This window comes from Seriola dumerili, unplaced genomic scaffold, assembly GCF_002260705.1.
Source record: "Seriola dumerili isolate Sdu_G_001 unplaced genomic scaffold, Sdu_1.0 BDQW01000149.1, whole genome shotgun sequence".
NCBI lineage: Eukaryota > Metazoa > Chordata > Actinopteri > Carangiformes > Carangidae > Seriola > Seriola dumerili.
This window is the reverse complement of record NW_019174404.1, coordinates 6,222,483-6,248,636: the sequence shown is the minus strand read 5'-3', so window position 1 is coordinate 6,248,636 and position 26,154 is coordinate 6,222,483. Positions and strand designations below refer to the sequence as shown.

The following is a 26,154-nucleotide window of genomic DNA, read 5'->3' as shown; positions in this document are numbered from 1 at the left end:
CACACACACACACACACACACACACACACACACACACACACACACACACACACACACACACATACACACACACACACAAAAATAACACCCCTGCCACCCTAATGAGAAAGTATAGCCTATTACCATGCTTTCTGTGTTGTTTTTGTGTGTGTGTGTGTGTGTGTGTGTGTGTGTGTGTGTGTGTGTGTGTGTGTGTGTGTGTGTGTGTGTGTGTGTGTGTGTGTGTGTGTAGGAGAAGGCGCGCTGCCCTCTCTGTCGAAGTGAGATCAAGACCAGTGAGCTGGTGGAGTTTCCACAGGAGGAAATGGAGGAAGAGAACAGCACAAATTCTGAGAGGTGGAGGACAAGCTCAAAGGTACACTGTACATAATGAGCAGTGTTTCCTCTACATTCATTTAGCAGTGGCGGCCAGAGAAAGACAACAGATGAAGAAGACGCTAGTCAGGTAGCCTATCATAAGCCTTTTACTGACTCCTAAATGATGATGGTTAGGTAAAAAATAATATTTTAATGTTCACACTTGTAATCAGATGTGATGTGAGTGTAAACTATATAACGCTGAAAATCAAGTGCTCTGAGCCTGGGTGCAAACTTTGCCACTGACTCTACAGCCCCATCTAGCTGATCTTTATATGTTTATTTATTATTCTTATTTATTTAATGTTATTGTTTTATTTATTTTTTACTTTTTACATTTTCAACTGGTTAGAGTTGAAGTAACATTTATTTTTCACAAACCAAAGGTATTTATTTTTCTTGACATTGTATATGGCTGAGATATATATTGTAAAAGTTCAATGGTAGCGATAAAAGCATATTCAACTGGCCAGCCAATAAATAGGTTTTGAAAGTAAAATCTGCTGTCAACTGCCCCACCCCTTAAACCTTTAACATTCTGTATGTGACAAAATATTGTTACCATTTTTAAGTTTTACATATTACTGCAGAAAATTATTAATAATTTTAATTAATTTCATATTTTATTTGCTTGTTGGTCTAATTTTGCAGCTTGTAACATGATCGGTATCAGCAGGAACAATCAAAGTTTTCTAAAAAATTAAGTCTTCAACGGAAAATGAAATGCTTAAATACAAAAGGCAACGATGGAAAATGGACTAGTATGCTACCATGTGAGAGTGGTGTCGTCCGTCCTTTGACGTTTGTTTGTGTTTCCGCAGGTGCAGGCGCTGATGGGAAACCTGCTCAGGCTGCGAGGTGAAGACAGCAGCATCAAGTGTTTGGTTGTCTCTCAGTTTACACGTTTCCTCACCAAACTGGAGACTCCACTCAGGTAGCACACACACACAGTGAGTGCGGGGAGGGTAGTGTAGTTGTTGTAGCAAAAGAGTGCAGAATTAAAAATTTCTCCACATTTCCCTGTTTTTAATAACATCCACAATGAAATTAACTATAACCTGTATGACGAAGGAGTTCCACACAGGGGATAGTGGCCCACTAAAGTGGTGATTAGAGATGGATGAAAGACATTATGGGACTAACTGCACTAACAAAACTTCACAATTATCTGTTACAACAGCTTTTGTAATAGCATACAGTGTGATCTGCTCTTGAGTAGATTTTCTAAATTTTGTTCCTTTTCATTTTCTTTCATTTGTTTTCCTCGTTGTGCACCAGAGAGCATGGCTTCAGTTTTGTGCGTTTGGACGGCACCATGAGCCAAAAGAGGAGGTCCCAGGTGATCCAGGAGTTTCAGAGTTCTGCAGCCGACAGCCCCACAATCATGCTGCTGTCACTCAAAGCTGGAGGGGTGGGGCTTAACTTGACCGCGGCCTCTCGTGTTTTCCTTATGGACCCTGTAAGTATTTATTTTGGCGAGGAACCGAGCACATTTGCACATACAGCCACGCTGAAGACTCAGTTTATAGTGTTTCAGATAGTGTATATTTAAATGTTTTTGCACCGGACCTTTGGGTTAAGGTTAATTTTACATTTATATTACATTTAAATTGAATGTTATTTTGAATCTATTGATTAATTTTGATTGATTTTTGTTCGAGGTGAGATCATAAGTGATGCATGCGATCCCTGTGTGTTCTTAAGCTTAACTATATGAATGGGTTTTAGGCATGGAACCCGGCTACTGAGGAGCAGTGTATTGACCGCTGCCACCGTCTGGGCCAGAAGAGGAACGTCGTTGTCACCAAGGTCAGAAAACTGGGCCTCTGTGTGCTCATAATGTTGTATTAGGGTCTGCAGTGAAAGCTTGGTGGATTTCTTGATGGTGGCAAGGCATCACATTTTTTGCAGCATGTTCTATAGTTTCTATTTTACATTGTGAAGACTGAAAAGCTGTTTACACTGTATGTATGTATCTCAAATTCCTGCTCAGGTATGTGACAATTGGAATGATTTCTTATTTCAAAATGACTTTAAAATATCCATCAGTTTTAGAATAGAGAGAGGTACATTGGAAGGATCACTGACTTGAATATTTTGTTTGTTTGTGTATGTTTATTTTGTGTGCGTCTCTTGCTGCAGTTCATTGTGAAGAACTCAGTCGAGGAGAACATGGTGAAGATCCAGAGGCAGAAGCAGGACTTGGTGGAGAAGGCGTTCGGCTCCACAGGCACCGACAGGAAAACCTCTCGCATTGATGACATTAAAGCTCTGATGGAGCTGTAATTGGCCAGGAATAATGTGTTAACATGAAAACAACACAAACATTGTGTTGTACTGTTCACTTCGGAGTCAGACAGGTCACATCTGAAGTGTAGCAGAGAGTTTTTGCACACAGTTGTTGATGTTTTGTTCATATTTTGAAAGGTTTAATTTTTTATAGCTGGTCAGTAACGTTTTAAGTTCTGTTTTATTTCTGCTTTTATTTAATGATTGTTTTGATACAAATTCATTTACAAGATGCACCACTTGGCAATCTTTAATTTTCATTCAGTTGTGATATACCACTCGTTTGTCTTGATCCGAGCTGTGCTGAGGCATGGAGGTGGCCGATACAGATTTTGTACGGGATGAGGAAATAAATACCAACCTGCTGTTGCAGAAAGAAATGCAGACTACCGATACTGTACCGGTATTTAACCAGAGCAGCTTTCAGAGATTATGTGTGACATTCAAGGTGAAAATGATATGTGCTGGTTGTACTTACTTAAAAGGGAAGATTTTCTGCTTGTACTCTACTTGTACTGTTTTATGTTGTAAACTGAATATCTTTTGTGTTTTGGATTGTTGGTTGCACAAAACAAGACATTTAAATACGTTATCTGGGGCTGTTGTTATAACTTGTTACAGTCATACAATCAAAATGAAACAAATGAAGTAAGGTTGGATAAACAATGTTTTTAACCAGGTCTTTATTAGCGCTTTAACAAGGATGGACAGTTAACAGCTAGGAAACAGGTCTACATTATGCTCCACTTCCACCATCATGCTGTTCAGGATTTAGCATCATGATTAATAAAATCACATGTGGACTTTTCGCTCAACCTTGTCGGCTTCTTGTAGGAAAGTGTATGACGGAGTAAGGATTGTATTTTAGTTATTGTTAGGCATTGTAGATTGTAGTTTAAGAGCACACAAGCTGGAGTGAAGTAAAGGAGGTATTGGCAACAGGAAAGGAGAGGCACGACAAAGTTAAAGTTTGTTGTGCTACTAGCAGCAGTTACAGTAAATTAGGTTTTGTAAACAGTGAGCGGCAATAAGGCAGCTGGTAATACTACAAACGGGAAGTGATGAAACCCAGGTCATGGCACAAAGAGACACTGATGTGGGTCTGGCAGGGATGTAACATGCAGGGCACATATACAGATGTCTGGGGGGGAAGTGCACTAGTGTTTAATCCTGCACAAATACACACAAAACTGACGACATCACTTTAGGATGTGGGTGGAAGAACTTCAGTACTGACTCACGTTTTAACTCTGTGCCATGCAAATACAACACAACAGGGTTAGCCTTAATACAATACCAGACATTACAATGCTGAAGTCACAGGGAGCTGGTGAGTGTCAGAGGCACGGATAGGGAGGATAATCTATGTACTCTGGTGAGGTGAACACTCTCAAGATTAAAGTGAGATTGTCGTAGCTGGCTGAGAAGGAGAGCATGGACTGCGAGAGGGAGGTGAGCCAGTTGCTGCATATTTAGTTTAAAGTGATTTAGGTAGAGAGGTTTATTGCAGGACAGGTGTTGTGGTAAAATCCAGAAACAACTTTTTAAACTTATTGATTTCCCTTCAGCTGCCACAGGGTTGGCCCGCCATTTTTTCAGTTTCTGTTGCTGAAATTTTCCACAGGTTAGGAAGACTCGGGACTATGTCTCCATCTCCATCAGATGCACAAGAACACTTAAAAAGGAATAGTTAGACATTTTGGGAAGCACGCTTATTCGTTCTGCTGTCAAGAGTTGGCTGAGAGGATAAGATATATGAAGCTACCACCTGCAGCTTAGCATGAAAGACTGGAAACAGCAAAGATTCCACTTACCAGCACCTCTGAAGCTCACTAATTAACATTGTATGTGCCTTGTTTAATCCATACAAAAACCAAAGTGTGGAAGTTAAAACTCACTGTTAAAGTATTTATGTGCCAGACTATTTCTTGGCCTGGAGCAGTCGCTAGGCTCAGAGGGAGTTGCTGTGCCTGGATAAGAAATAATCCAGTATATACATTGTAATTTATAGACTTTCGTTTTTGTATAAATTAAACAAAGTACAACCTGTTAATTAGTGAAGTTCAGCGGGGCTAGTAGGTGGACACATTGTAACCTCAGCACTCCATACTTTACTTTGTGCTTCAGCCCCGTAGCGCTGCACAGTTTGTTTTTTTTTGTTTTTTTATCTCAGCGGTGAATTATATCATCAAAGATATTTTCAGGAACTCACACGTTTACTGTTCTCCCAGAATTATAAAATGTTTGCCCGGGTCAAAACCAACATTTAAATGCAACATTTATACCCACAGCCTCTGTCTATCATGGCCGACAGCTCAGCACAGAACAAGTGCAGAGCTGAGCGGCGCTGTCATTGTAAATACATTTGGATATAGACACCGGTTTTGCCCTGGGTAAACATTTTATCACTCTGAGCAGATAGCAAACATCTGTGAGATTACATAAATCTGTTTGAAGATGTAACCCACAGCTGGATAAAAAAAAACATGTAACATGGTTTTCACATAGAGCACTATGAGACCAAATCACAGAGTAATGTGCACAGTGCTGAGGTTGCAGGTTTTGAAAGGTTTAATTTGGGGCAAGCTGTTCTCCCCTGCTTCCTGTCTTTATGCTAAGCTAAGCTTCATATTTACCATACAGACGTGTGTGGTGTCGATCTTCTTATCTAATTCTCTGCAAGAAAACAAATGAGCACATTTCCCAAAATATCAAGAATGAATGGTATGAGTGCATGGGAATTGTGTCAAACTTATACTCTCTGTCATTTACACACATGACAGGATGCAGAGTATGAGGCTGAAAGTTGCACAGAGGCATTCATTCAGTCACCCGCTCATCAAGCCTCTGTGATTGGCTGAGCGGTGGTTAAATCTCCCACCCACACAGAGCTTCAGACGGTGCTCCCTCTGTCTGTGGAGCTCGCTCGCCCGACTGCTACTTGAGGAAGGAGTCAAGCTTTCGCTCGATGTTGGCGAAGGAGTCATCGCCCATGTAGTCGATCTGGCCCGCTTCCCAGCGCTGCTTCCTCTCCTCTGATGTAGCCTTCTGAGGAGGAGGAGGAGGAGGAGGAGGAGGAGCAGAGTGAGAAGGCTGCTCTCCCACATCCTCATGAAGCTTACCCTGTGTGACAGACAGAGAGAGAGAGAGAGAGAATGAATGAATCATTTGATAAAACCGCAGCAATACTTTATAAGGACTGGTTTCCCCAAGTTCAGCCATGCTTGGCTTTCCCTCAGCTGGAATTTCCTCACAGGGGAACTGGCTCTTTTCTGCCCTCAACACAATCAGTTTAATGCAGAGTCAAAGTGCAACAAGACGTTTAGCAACACACTTGCAGCAGATAAGAGTTGAGTTCGTCTCTGAGCTTCCTCCAGTGGATGTGCACTAAAGACCCCCCCCCACCCCCCCACATGCATTAAGACATAAAAATGCTCTGCTTTGAGTATTAGTCTGTGTCTGATTAGTACATCTACTCTTTCTCTCTCACTGACAAACACAGAATCTATGAATCTATTTAAAAGTTTAATTGCTGGACATATGTCTCCAACTTCACAATAAAGTCCATGCTCAGTGTGTATGAACGGAGGCTTCCAGTGTCCACGTTACACGTGTGGAAGCGGCACATCGGATCACGGCAGGGCCCCAAACTAGTCGTAGTGATCTCACAAAAACACACTCGTATGCCCACGTCTTATACTCTGATTTAAAGTGACACACGGAAACTTTTCTCCTTCAGCAGATGAGTTCAAAGGACTTTAAAACTCAACTACATAAATTCTGACACAAAAATGAACAAAACCTTCCTCTTGCAAATGAAAAATTAGAATTCATAAGCAATTGAAACGCAGTTACTGTTATGGTTTCAGCAGCTTGTCCACAGCTTTAAGATTAGCTAATGTCAACAAACTTTAGATAGATATGGCTGTGTAAGATAAATGGGTAAGTTCACTGATTTCCGCTCAGTTCTCAGGTTTCTTTCAAGAAACTGACTCAAGAGAAATTTGGGAAATGAAGAGAAATTCATTGTGCAATTGCCACTCTTGGTCACATTGATGGCATAGTGTCTAATAAAATAATAAATCTGGATCTACATCTAGATCACTATGATTATCTTTTGAAAAATAGTCCTGAATTTCAAAGTTTTCTTGGTGAACAGTCTCAGCCAGTGGAGAGACTTAAAAACTCTCTCCACAAAGTCAGGGACTCGTCTGTAAAAACTTATCAGTGTGACACAATATGGCACAGCTTCAGGCAACTGGGCAAAGCTGCAAGTGTTGGCAGCTATTCTTTAGTTTGACTTAACTCACAGCTATTTCACTGCAGTGCTGTTACGACAGACAGTGTGGCAACTTCCTACAACTCTGTTAATTGCTGAACGGTCGTTGCCGGCCTGGCACCCTGCGCATTTCGTTGAGGACAGCGAGCTATTCAAGAAGTCACGGCACTGCCGAGAGGACTGACAATACCGGCAGCAACAAACATGACTTTTGGCAACAGACTGGTGCTGAGGAATGTGAAACCAATCAGCTTTTACTTTGAAACTGTGCTGATTAAAGCTAGGCAGCGTTTTGTATCTGGAGTTTAAAGCTTCAGTATGCCGCACTTTCACAGCTTGGTAACTCCACACCATGATAGATTTCCACACATGGCAGAGAAAGCATAGTTCACCTAGTGATTAGAGGTTTCGACACAGTCAGGACACGACGATTATGCAACGTTGCTACAACAGATAAACACACACATATTCACAGCCATTCTCATTTATGTTTCAACACGTGCATGCCCACCACGGCCACACCTAAAACCAAACACTCTTCTTTCCCACACACTGACGTACGTTCTCGCTCGCCTCTACGAAGCCGCTGTTGAACGGCGTGTCCCCGTAGGCCTGCTGCAGCAAAGGCACCACGGATTTGGCGTACACCTGCCACCACATGAGCAGGTAGTCCGGGTGTAGGTGGCACGTGTCAGAAGACAGGGAGTGACCTTTGACCTGGCCCTTCTGAGCGTCATAGGAGCAGTGCCATGGCTTCGACTGGCCCAGGAAGTGCACCACCTTTGCGTCATGGCCGTACCTGTCCAAAAAAAAAAAAGAAAAAAAAAGTAGGTGACAGGACGGTGAGATGACAAAAAGGAATGTAAAAGACAAAGGAGGAAGCAGGGAGGGATTGAGAGACAGGCTAAGACCTGCAACCCCCCTCTTGTGGTCTTTAATAAATATTTCTCAAGAAGCCTGATTCAAAATTCATTTCAGAAATATTTTGTGAAGATATTGTTCATGATGCAAGTAGTAGTACAGTAGCTCCTGTGTTCTGAGGCAGGCTTTGTCAGAATGTGTGATGTGCCTGCTTTAAATTTCTTGTAATTCGACACACACACACACACACACGCACACACGCGCACACGCACAACATTTGAACTGACCTTGGAGAAGCTGTAACACTCAAATGCACTAAAGTCAAGTTGTTCAGGGAAAGCTACAGAATCAAGGCAATAGGATGACTAAACATGAATAAGTGATGAAACCCTGGATGCACTGTCACTATGTGTGTATGTGTGTGTGTGCTTGCGTGTGTGTGCATGTGTGTGTGCACTCACTGTTTGAAAGCTGGCAGGTAGGAGTAGATGGCGATACTGCTGAGGTTGTAGATGAAGGGAAGGTGTTTAGAAATATCTGCCGTCGCCCAGGTGTTAAAGAAACTATTGAGAACCCCCTGATCTCCACCTACAGACACACACACACACAGACACACAGACACACAAATCAATATTCTCATTATCATTTCTGGTTAAAGTAAAGCAAGAATAATAGACTGCTAGGAGTTCTGGTTTGGCATGTTGAAGTTCACAAACATTTACCTTATATAACCTCTCTCCTCTGGCTGCTGAAACCCAGCTGGACACACTACAGTACATACCCGAATGGTCGACACGTACACACACACACACACACACACACACACACACACACATACACATACACATTCTGAACGTTCCCACAGACTGTGTCCTTTCTTACATGTAAAAATAGAAGGTGAAAAGCGGTGTTGACAGTGCTGTGAGAGGATGCTGCATACAGTGAGCTTACAAACGGTGAAATCACTAACAGATGGCAGACAGGGGGCAGGGGGTGAGCTGGCAGGGTGACAACAGAGTTAGACCACATCAGGGTTAAGATTAGGACATGTCCATCTATATATGAGTGTACATGCAAGGTATTAATCTCATTATTTAGCTACAAACTTCAGCTCATTTTCTTTGGTCTTTGATTCTGTGCTGTATTTGGTTCTTGTTCACACTGTCCTGTCACAAACAGAGTACAATCTGTAAACTGTTTATTCAAATAAACTCTCTCCAGCCTGTCACCATGCACAGTTAACAGTGGCTTTAGTGAGGTAAGATGAACTTGACCTTTTTTTAGTGTTCTCACGAAATGCCAACCAACACAGCTGAGTATTTACGCCAAAACAACTGAGGGTTCTTCTCATGCCAATAAAATGCTGACTTCAAAGATACCGTATGGAATCCGTTCAGGTTTTCACTCAAAACACCGACAAAAGGCATTTAGCCCCGCAGCACGGCTCTGAGAATAGCGGTGTCGCTCAAATTGAAATATCTCAACATTCACTGGACGGATCACTGTGAAATTTTATACAGACACTCATGATCTCCAGAGGATAAATTCTGATGACTTTGATGATCCCATGACTTTTCATCTAGTTCCACCATCAGGTCAATAAAGGTATTCTCATCACCCTGAGCTGTACTTAACTTCAAATGTATGTTCCTCCTCCTGAAACCTCAGTTTGAGGTCAGACACTGCGCTCATGTCATTCAACACTTTGTGTATTAGATCAGTAAAGAAACAAATCATCAGCCCTCATTTTTAACATTCATTTTTCTAAATAACTGCTGGCTATCAGATATCAGCATCTGTGTCTTTAAGCTTACAAAACATTGCATTTTGGTTCATCACTTCCTCTAGTGTTTTTCAGATTGTGCAAAAACTAAGAGAGCACAAGGTTCGCGTCTCACCATCAAAGCTGCCGTTTTCCCCGCAGAATGTGAGCAACTTCTCGTGCGTCTCATTGGACGGTGTGAAGACGAAAACCCCGGAGTTGAAACAATCCGGCCAACCGGGATCTGGTGCCGCAGAAAGCTCCTCCCTCTCAAAGAGTTCATCTATATTTGACAGCACCTGAATGCATTAAAAAAAAAAAAGTTACTTAATTCCTCAAATACGTAAAAAGGTTTCCTTTATAAATATTTCCACTGTTGTAATTTACTGAAAAATCCAAGAATCTGATTTCAAGTGTTTAAACTCAATTTCATCTATTGTGCAGCTGAAATATTATGGATGCAGGATTTTTGGTCTAAAATCTAGAATGGGTCATGTTCAGGTCTTAATTACAATGAACGAAATGCTGGTTTTGGAAGTGTCCACCCTTTACTCTGTCTTCTCTCATTTTTCATGCAGAAATCAACAGGACTGTTTGATACTGTGACCAAAGGAGCTGCAACAGCAAAAACAAAATTCTTAATAATGAGGTGGTTTTTAAATTTTTTTTTTTTTTTTTATTGTTTTCTTCGTTATCAAGTTCCGTATCTCACCAGTGTGTCTGCGTCCATGAACACACACTTGCTGTAGTGTGTGAGAGTCCAGCAGTGCAGTTTGGTGAATGTTACTCCCAGGTCCGGACGCTTCATCAGGGCCAGATGAGCCGCATCGCCCGAGTCCACCACGTCCACCACGCACACCTCGTCGAAAATGGAGTGCAATACATCCCTACAGCACACACAAATTTATGTGAGTGTCTAAGGTGGATACAATATGTGTGTATTGAGGGGAAAGAGAGAGAGAGGAAGAGCAAAAATAACGGCTAAAGAGAGGACATTTTTTCCCACCCAGTGTCACCCATGTGGTGTTACCTGCAAGCTTCTGCAACATGAGGTCCGATGAGTGCAACCAGCTTCTTGGTTGTGTTGTGGTTTCGTAACGACTGGCCAAGAACCATCGCTCCCTTGGCGTAGTTGTCATTTGTAGCCAATGTCACAAAAGCTTGGTCTGCTCAGAGAAACACACACATACACGCACACACGCTCATCAGCCATGTGACCGCTTGCACAAACGTTATATCTTAATTTCGGAGGGTTGGGATGAAACTGACAGCAACTACGGGGCCACAACAGCCTCATTTCTACTAAAAAACCCCAGCGAAAACAACAAACGTTTCAGTCATTTGGCCTTTCTGCCCATAATGCCCACAATGTGAATGGTTTATAAAAGCATCAAAACCAATAAATTACACAGTGAACTCTTTGTAACCAAGCGTTTGAAACTTTGATGCATATTGCTGCTGACAGCAATAATCACTTTATAAGTTGGCAGAACAACAGCAGGGACTGAGAGTGTAAAAGAAAACTTTATCTATAAGATCTCCTGGTATTTCCCCAACTCTACTGCACACTGCTTTTGTTGTAAGACTTGCTTCCTGTACTACAGTGTGAAGTAATGGATGACTTATTAATCATGCTGATGATTAGGATAAACAAATTAACACCAGTTATGTAAATATACAATTTTCTCAATTTTCTTTTACCTACATAAAATACTGTCCATGCTACTCACATGTAGCTGTTTCAGCCTTTTTTGAACATTTATATTTATACTTGTTAAAGTGAGTAAACTATACTTGGATAAAAATGGTAATAATGTAGAATGCAGTGCACTTTCCACCACAAACCTGTCGATCAACCCACTGGTGCCGCTGTCTTTGAATTTGACAGCAAGCTACATTAAAATCAATGTGCCTTTTTTCCATTTTTCCACCATAACAAACATCAATCAAACCCCTAACACCCACTGTCCCGTCCCGTCCAGTTCATCTGCAGGCCTGCTGTGTGAAGTTCAGTGTCTGATGAGTCCCCTCATGCAACATTAACAACAGCAAGGGGAACACACTGTGTTGCTGCTTGAGTGAAAATAGGCCCAGAGCCAGCAGATATTATTCACCCAGCTGAATGTGTGTGTTGTAGTATGTTGTCGGGGACTTCTGGGAAACCTGATGCATGTGGAAGTGTTGTAGTGGTTGCTAGGGTCTGATTCAACGAACTATAAAACGACTATCAAAAGGGTGTGAGGCCTGTGTCGCCTACAGGGCCATACAGGAAGCATGTGTTTTGTTCCCACAGAGTTATCTGTGGCTACATGAAACCTTGTGACTTATGGACCTCTGGGTCTAACGTGATTCAAAATTATGAGCACATTTAAGGTAAACACAAGAAACTTGTGCTACAGAAAATACAGATATTAATGACAGCACATTATAGGAAACCAGTTTAAAATGTATATATTAAAAAGTATATAGCGATGATGTAATGTGGAGTGAGTGCAATGATTTCAAAATAAAATGGAGTGAATTCAATTCATGACTAATCTATACAGGGGAAATATACACTTATATATATTCTAATATCAAAATTGTTGTATGGATGTAAAATGCAGAGAGATAACATAAGACAGTGTACCTATTCTAAACTACATCAAAAACATAAGCATTGTTTCTTATATGTAATCACATATAATTATGATGCTTGATATGGTTACTTTTTAAAATCTCTCTTATTTTCTAAGCACCATGTTAATAGTAATACACTGTAAAAGGTGTGACACTATGAGCCTCTTATAGCGTTAGAAAAAAAACCGTCAAGGCCACACGCTGTAGCGCACGTCCACACATGAAAGCAACTGCGTCAAGTTCATCAAAGAGCCTGCATTAACCCAGGAAGTTAATAATGTCTTCTCTCAAAACAAAATGCACATGCCCTACCTAAAAAGTTTAACCAAAGAACTGTTCACAATGGTTCACAACACTGGTCCAAACTTTTTTTTGTGGAAACAGCCACAAAAACAACCTAAGTTTTAGATATTTGGAGTATGTTCAAATTCTGATTTATGTACTTTTTTAACAATTGTGCACAAGATTATTATGCACTGAACAGCTGCAATGAAAAAGAGGCAGATGTTTGTAACACGTGGGTACACAGGGCTGTATTAACCCTCTAAGGAGCCCCGGAAAACTATGGTCCCTTATTGATCCTTGTGGTTCTCCTCTTGCCTCTGCATTACCTGTGTGCCTTAATATGGCTGCATCTAGCAGTTATTTTCATTATCAATTATTATTGTCATTGCCACTTATTTTCTCTATAATCATTTCATCTCAACAGAGTAAAATTACCACCCCATAATAATCCCAAACTGTTGCATTTTTCCGCACTAAATCTTCTTAAAATATTCTTCTCTTCAACGTTTTTTTGTGTAACACTTGTTGCGTTTAACACGGTTTTACTTTGAAAGTTATAACCGGATGTGCTCTTTTTGTTTATCGCGAGCTTTACTCTGGTCCAAACCGCTAGCGCAAACCGTCAACTCAAACACATCAAAACCTTTAAAACGACCACAGCAAAAAAATGTAAAAACGTTTCAGTCTAATCGCCTCATCTCTGTCCATGTGAGAGCAGCTGTCAGTGTTGCAGCTCGTGTTTTCAGAACCTCTTAATAATTTCGCGATATTCTGGGAGATGAGGACAGTTCGCGCAGCCCCGGTCCGGTCCGCGGTGGCCGTGTTCCGGTGTCAGTGCCGCGGCTGCGAGTGTCGGCGGAGCCCCGGCGTGTCTTACCCGACATGGTGCGCTGAGGAGAGTCAACCCGGGGGTCGGGGGTCGTGATGGGGAAGGCGCAGGGCTTGCACTGCGAAGGGCAAAGACGCAGCAGCTGCGAGCAGTCCAACACAGGAATTAAGCCCCACATTTTCCGGGTCATGTGACTAGTGACAGCTGACACGCCCCCTACGTTTTCTCTCTCTCGCTCTCTCTCTCTCTCTCCCTCTTCACACTGCAACTTTATTTGTGAGGGGAAAAATAACAAACATTAGCCATCTGCAGAAATGATGGTAAAACTATAGACCAGATGTTTTACTTTTACTCTACACCAGTACAGAAAGTTATCATGCATTCAACATTTTACTTGGACCAAGTAAATCTGTAGTATGTAAGTACTGGCATCAAAATATCTAGCCTACTTAAAATAGCAAAAGTTTAAGTAGCCTACATATTATCCAGAATGGCCTATTTCAGAATATCATATTTTATACTACTGCATTATAATCATTAAATCCACAGAAGAGGTGTGGCAAGTTCTCTAGGATGCTTTTAACAACTTACCTGACAAGAATAGGATAAAAGGCAAGGAATAGTTCCATGTTTTCACCCAATCTACCAGGTTTACAATAAGACACATGCACTTGGATCAGATGATTAATGTGTTAGCATGAGGAATGAGTCATGTCTGATTACAAAACAGATTGAATTTTTTTTTAAGTCCAGGAAAACATGTCCTGTCTGCTTCGGTTTCAGCGCCAACATGTCAGTGGCAGTTTGACCTCCATCGTCATTACTTGGGTCAACTTTTCTAACAATAACAGGAAGATCCTCTGTACTCCAGCAGCTGAGCAGCTTACAGTAATGTCAGACATCAGCTTGAGCAATCGCTGCCCCCGGGTGGCCATGTCTTCACATTACAGCTGAATTTTAAAAAAGCATCAAGGGCTGGACATGCAGGTGGGTGTATGATGAATCTCACCTCCTGCTGCCCCATACAGACAAGTTATATAGGACATATAGCCACATATATGGACATATATGTCCCAATATCAATGTGATGTTGCCATATAAGTCACTGATAAGGAGATACATTATTATCACATATATGCATCCTCTGGATATATGAAGATATACGTTTATAACATATAGGGCCTATGAAAAACCTGTGCTGTAGTTTACCATCATGATTTTGAATTATTGCATTTCATAATTAATGGAAATAGATAAGATCTTGTGTATGTACTGCATGTTTTCACTCTGTTCACTTTCCTGCACATGTGCTCTCTGGTGCCAGTGAATAATGCAGGAGGCTTATGAGAAAGTCTTTGGCCAGCTGTTACACTTTTACACCAACAGCTGATCCCGGCTCAGGGTTTGCAAACCAAAACTGCGGCCGGCACATGGACGGCTGGAGGTGGAGCGCTTGCCTGAGGCCGGCGATGAGGAGGAGAGAGTAACCGGAGAGCACCTCCGAGTCACAGAGTGAAACTGGGCCGATCAGGTATCTGAGAAAGAAAAGACCTGAGGGGGAGATAGAAAGATGCAGTCACTGGGCTGCGTGGAGGCAAAATTAAGTTATTGTATGACTTTGTAGATCAGCTATGAAAATGTCTATAGGAAGCTTGTCGGAGGCAAAAGGGAAACATTCTGCACAGTCTTGTATCTAGGTTTTGGCAGATTATCGGACTGTGTGTGTCTTTTTGAGCAGAGATAGAACTGAAAGGAGAGGTTGCAGGTAAAAACAGAGAAAAGGAGGGGAGATCGGAGCAAAAAAGGGATACATCGAGAGAGAAAGGGGTTAATGATAAAGGAGGGATGTATATAGCAGGGGTTGGAAAAGGAGAATAAGGAAAAAAGGGGCCCAAAACTAGTCCTCAGAAAGCTGATTTTCTACTCTGGACTGGCCCTGCTCAGGACTCTAAGCCCCTCACCCTGCCTGCGACTGAATGTAAGCTCCTTACTTTTCTTCTTTCCTTACATTACAGTTTTACCATGCTATTCTCAAAAACCTTTCTGCGCAATGTACAATTATTTAATATGAAAATAAAAAATATTACAGAGAGGTTTCTAACCTAAACCAGCAGGTTGAATGACACTGATTTAAGGAGAGCATTGTGAGATTTTAAGAAGAAAAAAAAAAGGGAGACAACAATAGAACAAAACAGGCATAGACGAGTAAATTTACAATTGTATAGCGCTGCTGTGTATTGGACTAAAGAATGAGCGCTGCAGAAAAGTGGGAGTGTTGTTGGGAAGTGGGGCAGTTTAACCTAAGCGATGCAGTTGGCTCCGTGCCTCAGGTTACAGGGCATTGTGTGGCAGTGAGTCAGGCTGCACAGGCCTCATGTTTTAAACATGTTTGACAGAAATGCAAACTGCGAGCACGGTCCATTACAAAACAAGTGACAAAAGACGTCGTGACACGATAGAAAACACTCCTTCATCCCATTTGAAACGCTATTTCTCTACTAAATTGCAAAAGCACGACAAGACAGAGTAGGTTTAGCATTTATTGTATTTTATTTATTAATCTTATATTTCATTGAAACGGTCCCTTTAACTAATAATTATTGGAAAACTTCTGCCCTGTGCTGAGCCTCACAGGCAGCAGGCCCGTCTGTCTTACAGTTAATGAATAATCATATATGTGAATAATTGTTAAATGATTCTGAATAAGTTTTGCTCTTAATAAAGGTAATTATTCATTTTTGCCGTTGGTACAGTTTAGATAAACTGTGGTTAACTTGAAAGGTTATTTATTTTAAAGGTTGGTAAAGTGCACCTGCGGAAGCGATGCACAAGTCAAATGTAAAATCTCATTATTCAGTATACTTACGGAAGGAGAGAGGTTTGCGCCTTTTGTTAGATTGGCTTTTGACCATTTGGTTACATTTGTTTGAATTATATTGTTACTTTAAGGTTTTACTTTTGCAAGATACATTCCAGCTGTATGTAAAAGGAAGGTGTGAGCCATTAAGTAAAGCTAAACTATCACACTGACTCTGATTGAATTTACAAGTAAGATGGATGCATAGCAGAATTGGAATTGGGAAAGAAACACATCAAAACTACAGATAAACTAAAATGGGCATCAATAAAACACAAATTGAAATTTGACGTTATTACAAAAACAAGACTAGAATCATGTCATGGTTAGCTTAGCTTAGCATAACAAGTGGAAACAAGGGGAAATGGGCTCTGTACAAAGGTAACACTTGTCCCCACAGTGTGGCTTGTTTCCCATTTTAGTCTTGTTTTTGCTCTTCCTACAACAGATGAATGTATGTAATCAGATATGCACCTTGACTGCAAATCAATTGCCCAGAAGGGGCAAACAGAGGAACGTCTATAGACAATAACATGATGACACAGCTGAGGTGTTAAATGTTAACTGTCAGACTACGCCTGTCCCAGGGTCCAGGCAGGACAAAGGTCCACTCTGTGCCTCACCTGAGTGACTCCTCCTTGGAGAGATAACCAGCTCTCTAGCCTCTCCGGGCTCCAGCTTCCTCTCTGTCCCAGTCTGAAGCCTCGCAGAGCTCTGGAAGACTCCACCCTTGTTGCCCAGGCCAGAGGGATCGGCACCGAGAGGCTTCTAACTCAAGCCAGGACCAACAGGTGACACACAGGCTCTTATGAAGGTACGTCTCCATTGTTGCCTAGTCGAGAAAAGAACCAGAAGGATCCTTTATTCTAAAATGCTAAGACCTCAGAGGTTTTATGTGGAGCCTATAAGTTGTTTAAAACATGCCTGCATGTGGTGTGTGTGTGTGTATGTGTGTGTGAATAGTTGGCAAATTAAAGCAATGTCAATGCTCTGCTGGTTGTGAGAAGTCATAGGGCGGATTCCACTAAATAACCTGACACTTCTAAATTGCTTTTCTGCCTTTGTCGAGCTGGGTTAATATTCAGACGTTGAATGATTTTAAGTCTCTACATCTATAGTAAATATGTACCTTTGTGCCATTAAAATAAAGCCTGCCCCCTTTCTCACACTATATGGCTGAAAGCTTCCACTTTGTGTCCAGTGTGATCCAAAACTGTGCATGTGTGTGTGTGTGTGCATGCTTCAGGTACACAAAGAAGAAACTATGATGGAGAATCATATCACACAGATTTCCCGAGAGGACCTGGAAGATCTCAGAGAGGCCTTTAATAAAATTGGTCAGTATCACACTCAAACACACACACACACACACACACACACACACACACACACACACCTAACCTGACGCCATCATTGAATTGAGGAGAATTGTGACCAAAGCAAAAATTTTACAGCCAACCCATAAAGCAGGCGATTATCTTATGTAAGAGATTTTTATTGCTCAGGGTGTTGAGCATATGTACTTTCTGTGTGTGTGTGTGTGTGTGTGTGTGTGTGTGTGTGTGTGTGTGTGTGTGTGTAAGGTATTTTCATATGCAATAATGAGACATTTCCAGCTCATTATCAGATACTCATCCTAAGTGCATGATTACAAAGAAGATGCTGTCAGTAATATAAATAAAGCATATCAGCTCAACATTACTACATGATTTACAGATGCCATGCATGAAATATAAACAGACAGAGATTCTGTCCATGTCATCATGTTGTGAGCTTGACAGCTTTAAGTATGGCATCGTTTATTTGTGTGAGCATGGCGTGAGCAGAAAGCCGAAGTCACCTGTGAGATTTCATGATTTATATAACAAATATGTGAAAAATGAGTTCGAAGGATGTAATAAATAATGTCCAGTCTTGGCCAGTGCACATGTGGCTCACCTGAATATGCAGTAATGTGTGGGCATAAATTTAACATATATGGAGAACAAAGTTCACAATAGCTGTTTATAAACTCAACATAACTAATTAAACTCAAATATTATTCTTTATTCTCTCTTTAATGAGTACCAAATTACATATAGCTCTTTCCTGGAAAACCATTAGGAAATGAATAGGAAATTAAAGAGCCATTAATAAAGACATTTGTTTGTCTTTACTCTTATCATCTATGGACTATGTTTACAAAAAGGTATTATAAGTATCATAAGTTTCTGATTAATATATGTGAAGCTAGTTGACTTACTGTGTCTGCGCTTCTCTGCGTGTCTGCTTGTGTTCAGATATTGATAATAGCGGCTATGTGAGTGACTTTGAGCTTCAGGAGCTGTTCAGACAAGCCAGTTTCTCCCTGCCGGGCTACAAGGTGCGAGAGATCGTCGAGACCTTCATAGCTGGAGACACCAACAAGGACGAGAAGATCAGCTTTGAGGAATTTGTTTCTGTAAGTTCTGATAAACACGCTGAGAGCAAAATACGCAGACTCATACATCCAATCACGCTCAGCGAGTTACACAGCCCTGTTCGTGTTCAGATCTACCAGGAGCTGAAGAGTAAGGAGTTCAGTGAGACGTTCAGGAAAACCATCACAAGGAGAGATGGGATCCGATCCTTTGGAGGAACATCGAGAATCTCCAGCGAGGGAACGCAGCACTCCTACTCTGGTGAGAGAGAGTATCTGTCGTGTGTGTTAGTAATACTTTCATAATTACCACATCTGGTATTGACACTCATGTGCCCCAGTTTGTGACTGATTCATACATTTTTCTGTAAAATAAATAGTCAGTGATCTTGAAAAACCCAGACACCACTTGCAGCTGTTCTGAAGGATTTGTATTAACCAGGTTTTATTAACCATTGTTTTGTCTATTAAACATTAGAAATTAGTAAAAAAGAAAATAGGAAAATAAAAGGGAAATAAAAGGAAAAAAAAGAAAAGGGGATTACTATTCCCCGGAGGCCACAGTGGCATCCGCAGATGACTTGTTCTGTCTGACCAATGATCTATAACCCAGAGATTTCCAACCTGCTATCATATAAAATAAAGAAAAGCAGCAAATCCCAAGAAGATGGAACCAGTGGAGGCATTTCTGCTTTAAAAATGGTGATTAAGGAATGAACAAAATAGTTGTGGATTCATTTTCTGTCAGTCTACTAATGAAGTAGCTCTAGTGCATCCTAATGTGTGTGTGTGTGTGTGTGTGTGTGTGTGTGTATGTGTGTTTAGATGAGGAGAAGGTGGCTTTTGTCAACTGGATCAACAAAGCTTTGGCAAAAGAAGCAGACTGCGAACATCTGCTGCCCATGAACCCCAACGATGAAAGCCTCTTCACCTCTGTCCGCGATGGCATCCTGTTATGGTAACACACACACACACACACACACACACACACACTGAGATTCAATATTAGTGTTACAACAAATATCCTCTCTGCCATTTTATTGATTCCAATGAATGATTAAAAATAAAGATGAAAAACTCGACTGTGACTTATTTGACGACATAAATGAGTTTTTCATGTTTACTCTTAATACATTTCATTGTCGACGTACACTGCCACACAGCTAGGATGACCATTTTAGTCCTTTATGTGGCAACAAAGGTTAAAGCAGGAATGGTGTGATCCCATTTTATTGTAGCTTTTACAGTGGTTCACTCATCCTCCCTCTTTCATTTTCTTTGCGCACATGATCGACATGATCGTACATTTGACCGAGGCGTATCACAGAGGGAGGATTACTTCATTCTTCAATTAGATTCAGCAAAATCATGTCACTGATTCACTCCAGTCCTCACGTGTTCTCTTTTCCACACCCTCCTTGTTCTCTTTCAGCAAAATGATCAACCTCTCTCAGCCCGACACGATCGACGAAAGAGTCATCAACACGAAGAAACTCACCACCTTCAAAATGACAGTGAGTGGTAGCTTCTTCATAGTGTTTAGCGTACCCACAACATCCATACATTGCAAGTACTGCTGAAAATTGCCATGCATCGTAAGATACGAATAAAGAGGCATGCAAAAGAAGAACTGGCAAATTTGTTAAACAAAAAAAGTCATAAAGTACTTTGATGTATTAACACGAAAGCAGCATTTTAATCTCATAGCTGCTTTTAGGTATAGCTTGTTTACATACTGTTAGGCAGTTTAATCTATTAAAATGCACCATATTCGATCTGATAATTACGTTTTGTGTGTGAATTCTTAATCTGCAGAGTAACCACTAACTCCAGCAGATAAATGTAGAAATATGAAAATAAATTTAGTCACGTAAAAAATAGAAGTACACAAGAAAAGTAACTCAAAATTACATTTAGGTACAGTACAACTAAATTTATTTATTTATTTTCCACTACTTTTAATTTATTTGGTTTAATTTGGCATTTAACTATATAATTCCTGTGACTCTAATTTAATGTAATGTAATGAAGTCTAGTCTTCCTGGTACAACTTTCAGCCAAGACAATAACTGTTACAGTAAGTGTACATCTTTAAGACAAAAGACTGATTATTCAGTAATGCTGGGCAGTGCAGAAAGAGCTTGTAATATATTAACTTTTTACTGCATGCTTCTGCTTTTTCATATTGTTTTATATCTCCTGTAATTCTGTAATTGCCTCCTCTGTGGAAAAGTAATGGAAGAAAGCATAGTCTTACATATTTGGCCTTTTCTTTAGTTCGGAGTTTGAGTTTTGAGAGCGCTGCAGCTCAAATAAGTTAGTTATTATTTGGAGGATTCAGGCTGCAGTCTTTGTTTCTGCTGAGCTGTTACAATAACGGAAGTTGCAACAGTGCTGCAGTTTGGCTTTAAAATAATTTATAACTTTGATGGAAAAGGAACGATTCGTTTGCTTTTGTAGGAGAATCTGGTCCTGGCTCTGAACTCAGCCTCAGCAATCGGCTGCACGGTGGTGAGCATCGACGCCCATGATCTGATGGCTGGGAAACCCCATCTGGTCTTGGGACTGCTGTGGCAGATTATCAAAGTTGGCCTGTTTGCTGATATAGAAATCAGCAGGAATGACGGTCAGCACACACACACACCCACACACACACACACACACACACACACACACACACACACACACACACAAATTTTCAGAGCCCAAACCGACATCTTCACATTATGAAACAATTTGAACAATTAATCTTCAAAACTGTGGCAGATTAATTTTCTGCTGATCAACTGTTTACTTGACCCACTGTCTCAGCTCTAACAGTGTGTATGATTGAATTTAACATATGAAGACAAATTCAATCAACAGTCAATATCAATATCACCCCCCCCCCCAAAAAAAACCATGAAACTATTACTTTTATTTTTTGAGTTTTATTGTCTCAAGGCGTAAATACAGTTTATGAACATTTTCTACTGAAAGTCTCTTGCTTTATTAGTGAACTAACTGCACTTCTGTGTGTCTGCAGGTCTCATTAGCCTCCTGACAGATGGAGAACAACTGGAGCATCTACTGTCTCTCTCTCCTGAGGAGCTGCTGCTCCGTTGGGTCAACGATCATCTACACAACGCAGGGACGCAAACAATCAGCAACTTCAGTGACGACATCAAGGTGCCCTGCGGAACACGCACACACGCACACACACATTCAACTATACAAAGACATGAGTGTAATCCATCCCTTCTTGTGCTGTGCCACTGTAGGACTCGCGGGCCTACTTCTACCTGTTGGACCAGATCGCCTCCCAAGGGGAGAACGACTACAAAATGAGTGGGAAAATCGACATGAGAGGCCTCCATGTAAGTCTGTTTGTTCCATTAGGTTTTCAGATCACAGGGAGCAAATGTTAAATGTGAAACTGTGAAACAGACAAATGAGTATATAATAATAATACTTTTTTTTTTTCATTTTTTCATTTAAATTTTTTGCTAATCATCTTTGCATCTCTCTCTGTTTTATTACCCTGCAGATACAGTGTATGTAAATTACAACTAAATGAAGTGACCTCCCTATTGGACTCTGCTATGATTATGCGTACATAGTGTCTCTTCTGTGCATTAACATGTGTGTCTGTTTCATGTGCATGTGAAGGAGCCTGATTTGGATCAAAGGGCTGAGCTGATGCTGCAGCAGGCAGCCCGGCTGGACTGCAGACAGTTTGTTTCTCCTCAGGACGTCACATCTGGAAACAGCAAACTCAACTTGGCCTTTGTGGCAAATCTGTTCAACATGTATCCTGCTCTGCAGAGAGCTCAGACCAACAGCAACGGCATAGACACTGTACACATAGAGGGTGAGATTACACGTGTCACTGAGCAAAACGTTGAGTCCAATATGGTCTGGCTGTATCATCACATGATTTTGAAGCTGTTTCAGACGTAGGCATAAAATACTGACATGTAGACACACACACACTCAGATCAGAGCATGTACCATAATGTGAAGACACAGGGAACTGATGCCAGACACACAGTTCACATGCCAATAAAAAATCTGAAATAAAAAGTAATGTTTCAGGGTGTGACAGGTTATAAACAGCCATAAATCTATATTTACTGTATGTAACCTAGAGCTGAACATGGTTATATTTGTCATATCTTCCTGTCTTTCCAGGTGAGTCCAGAGAGGAAAAAACATTTCGCAACTGGATCAACTCTCTGGGCGTCTCTCCGTATGTCAACCACCTGTACTGGTATGTCATCGGTTACACAGCAATGTGATTAATCCTATCAGGGAAGGGGATGTATACTTGACATTCCTACAGTCACTGTACCTCTTTATACCCGAGCTGCCCAGTATAACCAGTAATGAGGCTAGCAGACAGAGGGTAGTAGGACTTTTGTTATCTGGGCAACTCAGAAATCAGGTGAGCAACATCAGCGTCCTCTTTTAATACTATACTAAAGATTGGTTTTAACAAATGGGCTTTTATTTATTTAATTTTTTTAATGTACTGTATATGTTTTTTGTTCTTATTTTGAAGTTAATTCCTTTCGAATGGTGCCATATAAACAAAAGTTATTATTATTATAGTAATAGTAGTATTCTACTGGTAGACATTGAGCAGGGAGTTAAGTGCCTTAGTTAAGGGTTATAGCTGAATATTATTACACAGCTTCACTTAACCTCCTAATCTAAAATGAATCATTCATTTATATGATATTGTCAGGATTGTGAATGTGCTGTGTCCTTGAGTCCATGTGAATCTGGTGGGAAGTATTGAATGCTGCAATGATTTTAATTATTAATTGTCGTTAAAGTAATCAAATGTAATCACATTGACTCTAAAATATAGTTAAATTAACCTATGAAACATCAGCAAAGTGTTAGACGCCCTGACAACAGCCCCACCTTTTTATGTACAAGCCCAATAATGAGTAACTCTTTGAAGTTTACTTTCAAAAAGTTCAAAAGTTAGGATTAGTTATTACATAGTTATTCCGAATTAGTGATGCTGAAACAAACAAGGTCATGGTCATGGATTACAGTTGCCTTTGTTGTAATCCTGAGTACCTGTAGACTAAATCTTGAGCTCCTGAGAGATGTATAGAGTAGCTTTATGGAGTTTTGTGTTGATTCTCCTCACTTTATCTGTGCATGTCTTTTGCAGGGATCTGTGTGATGGTTTGGTGATTCTGCAGCTTTATGAGAAGGTTAATGTGCCTGTGAACTGGAAGAAAGTCAACAACCCACCTTATCCTGTCCTGGGAGCAAATATGAAGAAGGTACAGCTATCTGCAAACATACAAGAGAAATGCATTAAAAACGTTTTGGTCGGTAAATAAAAGACGTGTAATTCTTTCACATGTTCAAGCTGGAGAACTGTAACTATGCTGTGGAACTGGGCCGGGATGTAGCTCACTTCTCTCTGGTTGGCATTGGAGGAGAAAACCTGAACGAGGGGAGCCACATGCACACCCTGGCACTGGTCTGGCAGCTGATGAGGAGGTACATGCGCCGTCCACAGCCGCGGGACATGTCACTTGCCGTAGTAAAAATTGTTTCTGAAAGAGAGATTGTCCATTTTCATCTATTTCATTGGTTGGAATACAACTTATCTTTGTACAGTTTCAGTTATCACTTCTGCTTGTTGTCCTTCAGGTACACATTGCTGGTTTTGTCAGATTTAGGTGATGGAGAGAAGGTTGGAGATCAGATCATCCTCAGCTGGGTCAACACCACGCTGAGCCAGAAACGCAAGGACACACAGATCAGCAGCTTCAAGGTGTGTGTGTGTGTGTGTGTGTGTGTACATGCATATTATATTTGTGCAAACAGATGGCTGCATGTGCATTTGACCTGGTTTTCCTGTTCTCTGCAGGACAAACTGATCAGCACCAGTCTGCCAGTAATTGACCTGATTGATGCCATCGCTCCCGGTACTGTCAAGTGGGACATGGTGAAGCGAGGAGAGAAAGGAGTGCTGAAGGATGAAGATAAACTCAACAACGCCAAGTAAAAAAGCAAACATTTCAGCTGGTTTTGTTCCCCTTTTCCCACCACTTTGTATTTGTCACTTGATCATCATCTCCTCTCAACTCCTCTCTCTTCCCATTCCTCTCCCAGGTACGTGATCTCATTGGCCCGTAAGATCGGAGCTCGTGTTTACGCCTTGCCTGATGATTTGGTCGAGGTGAAACCCAAGATGGTGCTGACAGTGTTTGCTTGCCTCATGGGCCACGGTTTGAAAAAGGCCAACCGCTGAAAAGAAAAAAGAAAAAAGACATGAACAAACCTGGGGACCAACCACCAACGTACTCATTGCAACATGTTGTTTCCACTTGCTATCTCTTTAACTTTTGTCATCTTTTTCTCATCATTGTAATTCCTTTTCCTTTGACCTTGCTGAGAATATCCAACAGAGGCATTTATATTCTGTTCATGAAAAGAAGCTCTTAACTGTTCTTTGCTGTATCATATCTAATATGCACTTACATCTACTTATTTCTTCAATTTTAGCAGGTGATACACCAAAGCAGAACTGTACACACCTCTTCCTTCAGCAATACTTTAAGTCTGTAAATGTTGTGCATTGAAATATTGCCTATTTAATTATTAAAAATAATCTATTAAATGTACGTAACAGCTTTGTACGTGTGTGTTGTCAGAACATTCAGAAGTTTCAGAATGGTAGATTATAACATTTGTTAGTCCATGAGTACATAACCACATTGCTTTAATTGAAACAGTTTTGAATCTATTATCATTTTAGACTGTTTATGCTGGTTCATAATTCTGGTTTGTTTGGGGTACGATGAACACACTGTTGGTTGTTCATGCTGGGTCAAAGGGGTATTATTATTTTTTCAATAAACCTAGCTGCTATGTTTGACCTTCACACATCTAATGTCAATGGGAAATTAAATGGTGAGTGTAACATTAGCTGCTAATTCTGGCTATCACAAATTAAATACTGATGTGAGATGAAACAATGACAGTCACCTTACCTGCCAGTGTTGGCTACAAAACAAGATAGTAAGGTAAAAATAGAAAAAACAAAACGTAATGATTCTAAAGTGAACGTAATGAATATTTACTGATTTAGACAGAAATCTAAATAAGATTACTTTAACAGGTGCTGTTCCTTTGAGTAAATGCATAAAAACATAATACCTTAAACAACGCATTGTATTTAACTTTATTTTATGCTTTTCAAATTTTCCATTAAAACCACTCCCAGAGAAAAAGTATATAAAAATACACGAAACACAGGGGCATGACGTAAGTTATTGGTGGCTAAATTAGACTGGTGTTTCAGCCACAGCCCTTTTAATCATCATGTCCTATGAATTCATGAAAGAGAGCTTCCAAACAAGGAAATTCATTCACGCAACAATGCCTTAAGACCTGGTGTGTCCAAATTAGCTGTGTGTGTGTGTGTGTGTGTGTGGATTTGTGTGTTTTAATGTTAATGACAATGATAATTTTAACTATAATATTATTACTCCAAACTACTATTTCAAAAATAATTTACATTTAGATTGCAAAGACTGAGTTTGCCACTTGCTGGCTGGGCGCATGGCCCACTGTAATATTTACAGATTACACATCTTCTCACTAA

The 26,154-nt window shown here is 40.6% G+C and overlaps 3 protein-coding genes across 3 annotated transcripts in view; 2 read left to right on the top strand and 1 right to left on the bottom strand.

The window, feature by feature from the left end:
• The window catches only part of hltf (helicase like transcription factor), a 12,291-nt gene extending 8,830 nt beyond the window's left edge, over window positions 1–3,461 (top strand). The window contains exons 21-25 of the mRNA XM_022750810.1: window positions 233–355; window positions 1,179–1,291; window positions 1,636–1,816; window positions 2,086–2,166; window positions 2,500–3,461. Of these exons, the coding sequence (XP_022606531.1) occupies window positions 233–355; window positions 1,179–1,291; window positions 1,636–1,816; window positions 2,086–2,166; window positions 2,500–2,643 (642 nt within the window). The 3' untranslated portion in view covers window positions 2,644–3,461. The remainder of the gene's footprint in view (window positions 1–232; window positions 356–1,178; window positions 1,292–1,635; window positions 1,817–2,085; window positions 2,167–2,499) is intronic.
• On the bottom strand, window positions 3,313–13,471 carry LOC111225334 (glycogenin-1-like). The gene is made up of 7 exons (XM_022750128.1): window positions 13,330–13,471; window positions 10,579–10,714; window positions 10,261–10,435; window positions 9,685–9,847; window positions 8,248–8,374; window positions 7,487–7,724; window positions 3,313–5,769 (listed from the first exon to the last, which is right to left on the bottom strand). The coding sequence occupies exons 1-7, from the start codon at window positions 13,469–13,471 to the stop codon at window positions 5,584–5,586; spliced, it is 1,167 nt and encodes a 388-aa protein (XP_022605849.1). The 3' UTR covers window positions 3,313–5,583.
• Window positions 13,472–16,759: 3,288 nt separating this feature from the next.
• LOC111225456 (plastin-1-like) lies at window positions 16,760–25,171 on the top strand. The gene is made up of 16 exons (XM_022750342.1): window positions 16,760–16,952; window positions 17,385–17,475; window positions 18,418–18,578; window positions 18,669–18,798; window positions 19,362–19,494; window positions 19,969–20,050; window positions 20,997–21,162; window positions 21,562–21,704; window positions 21,797–21,892; window positions 22,185–22,386; window positions 22,707–22,785; window positions 23,704–23,818; window positions 23,908–24,041; window positions 24,195–24,318; window positions 24,415–24,548; window positions 24,660–25,171. Exons 1-16 carry the CDS (start codon window positions 16,947–16,949, stop codon window positions 24,796–24,798), a joined length of 1,935 nt encoding a protein of 644 aa, XP_022606063.1. The 5' UTR covers window positions 16,760–16,946; the 3' UTR covers window positions 24,799–25,171.
• Window positions 25,172–26,154: the final 983 nt, after the last annotated feature.

Excerpts from the sequence above, each read along its gene's own strand:
- LOC111225456 (XM_022750342.1), top strand. Across the intron at positions 17,476-18,417 it reads AGAGGCCTTTAATAAAATTG|ATATTGATAATAGCGGCTAT; the intron begins GTCAGTATCACA and ends GCTTGTGTTCAG. Across the intron at positions 18,579-18,668 it reads GCTTTGAGGAATTTGTTTCT|ATCTACCAGGAGCTGAAGAG; the intron begins GTAAGTTCTGAT and ends GTTCGTGTTCAG.
- LOC111225334 (XM_022750128.1), bottom strand. The coding sequence starts at position 13,471 with ATGACCCGGAAAATGTGGGGCTTAATTCCTGTGTTGGACTGCTCGCAG. Across the intron at positions 10,715-13,329 it reads TCCTCAGCGCACCATGTCGG|ACCAAGCTTTTGTGACATTG; the intron begins GTAAGACACGCC and ends TTCTCTGAGCAG. Across the intron at positions 5,770-7,486 it reads TCGTAGAGGCGAGCGAGAAC|GGTAAGCTTCATGAGGATGT; the intron begins GTACGTCAGTGT and ends TCTGTCACACAG.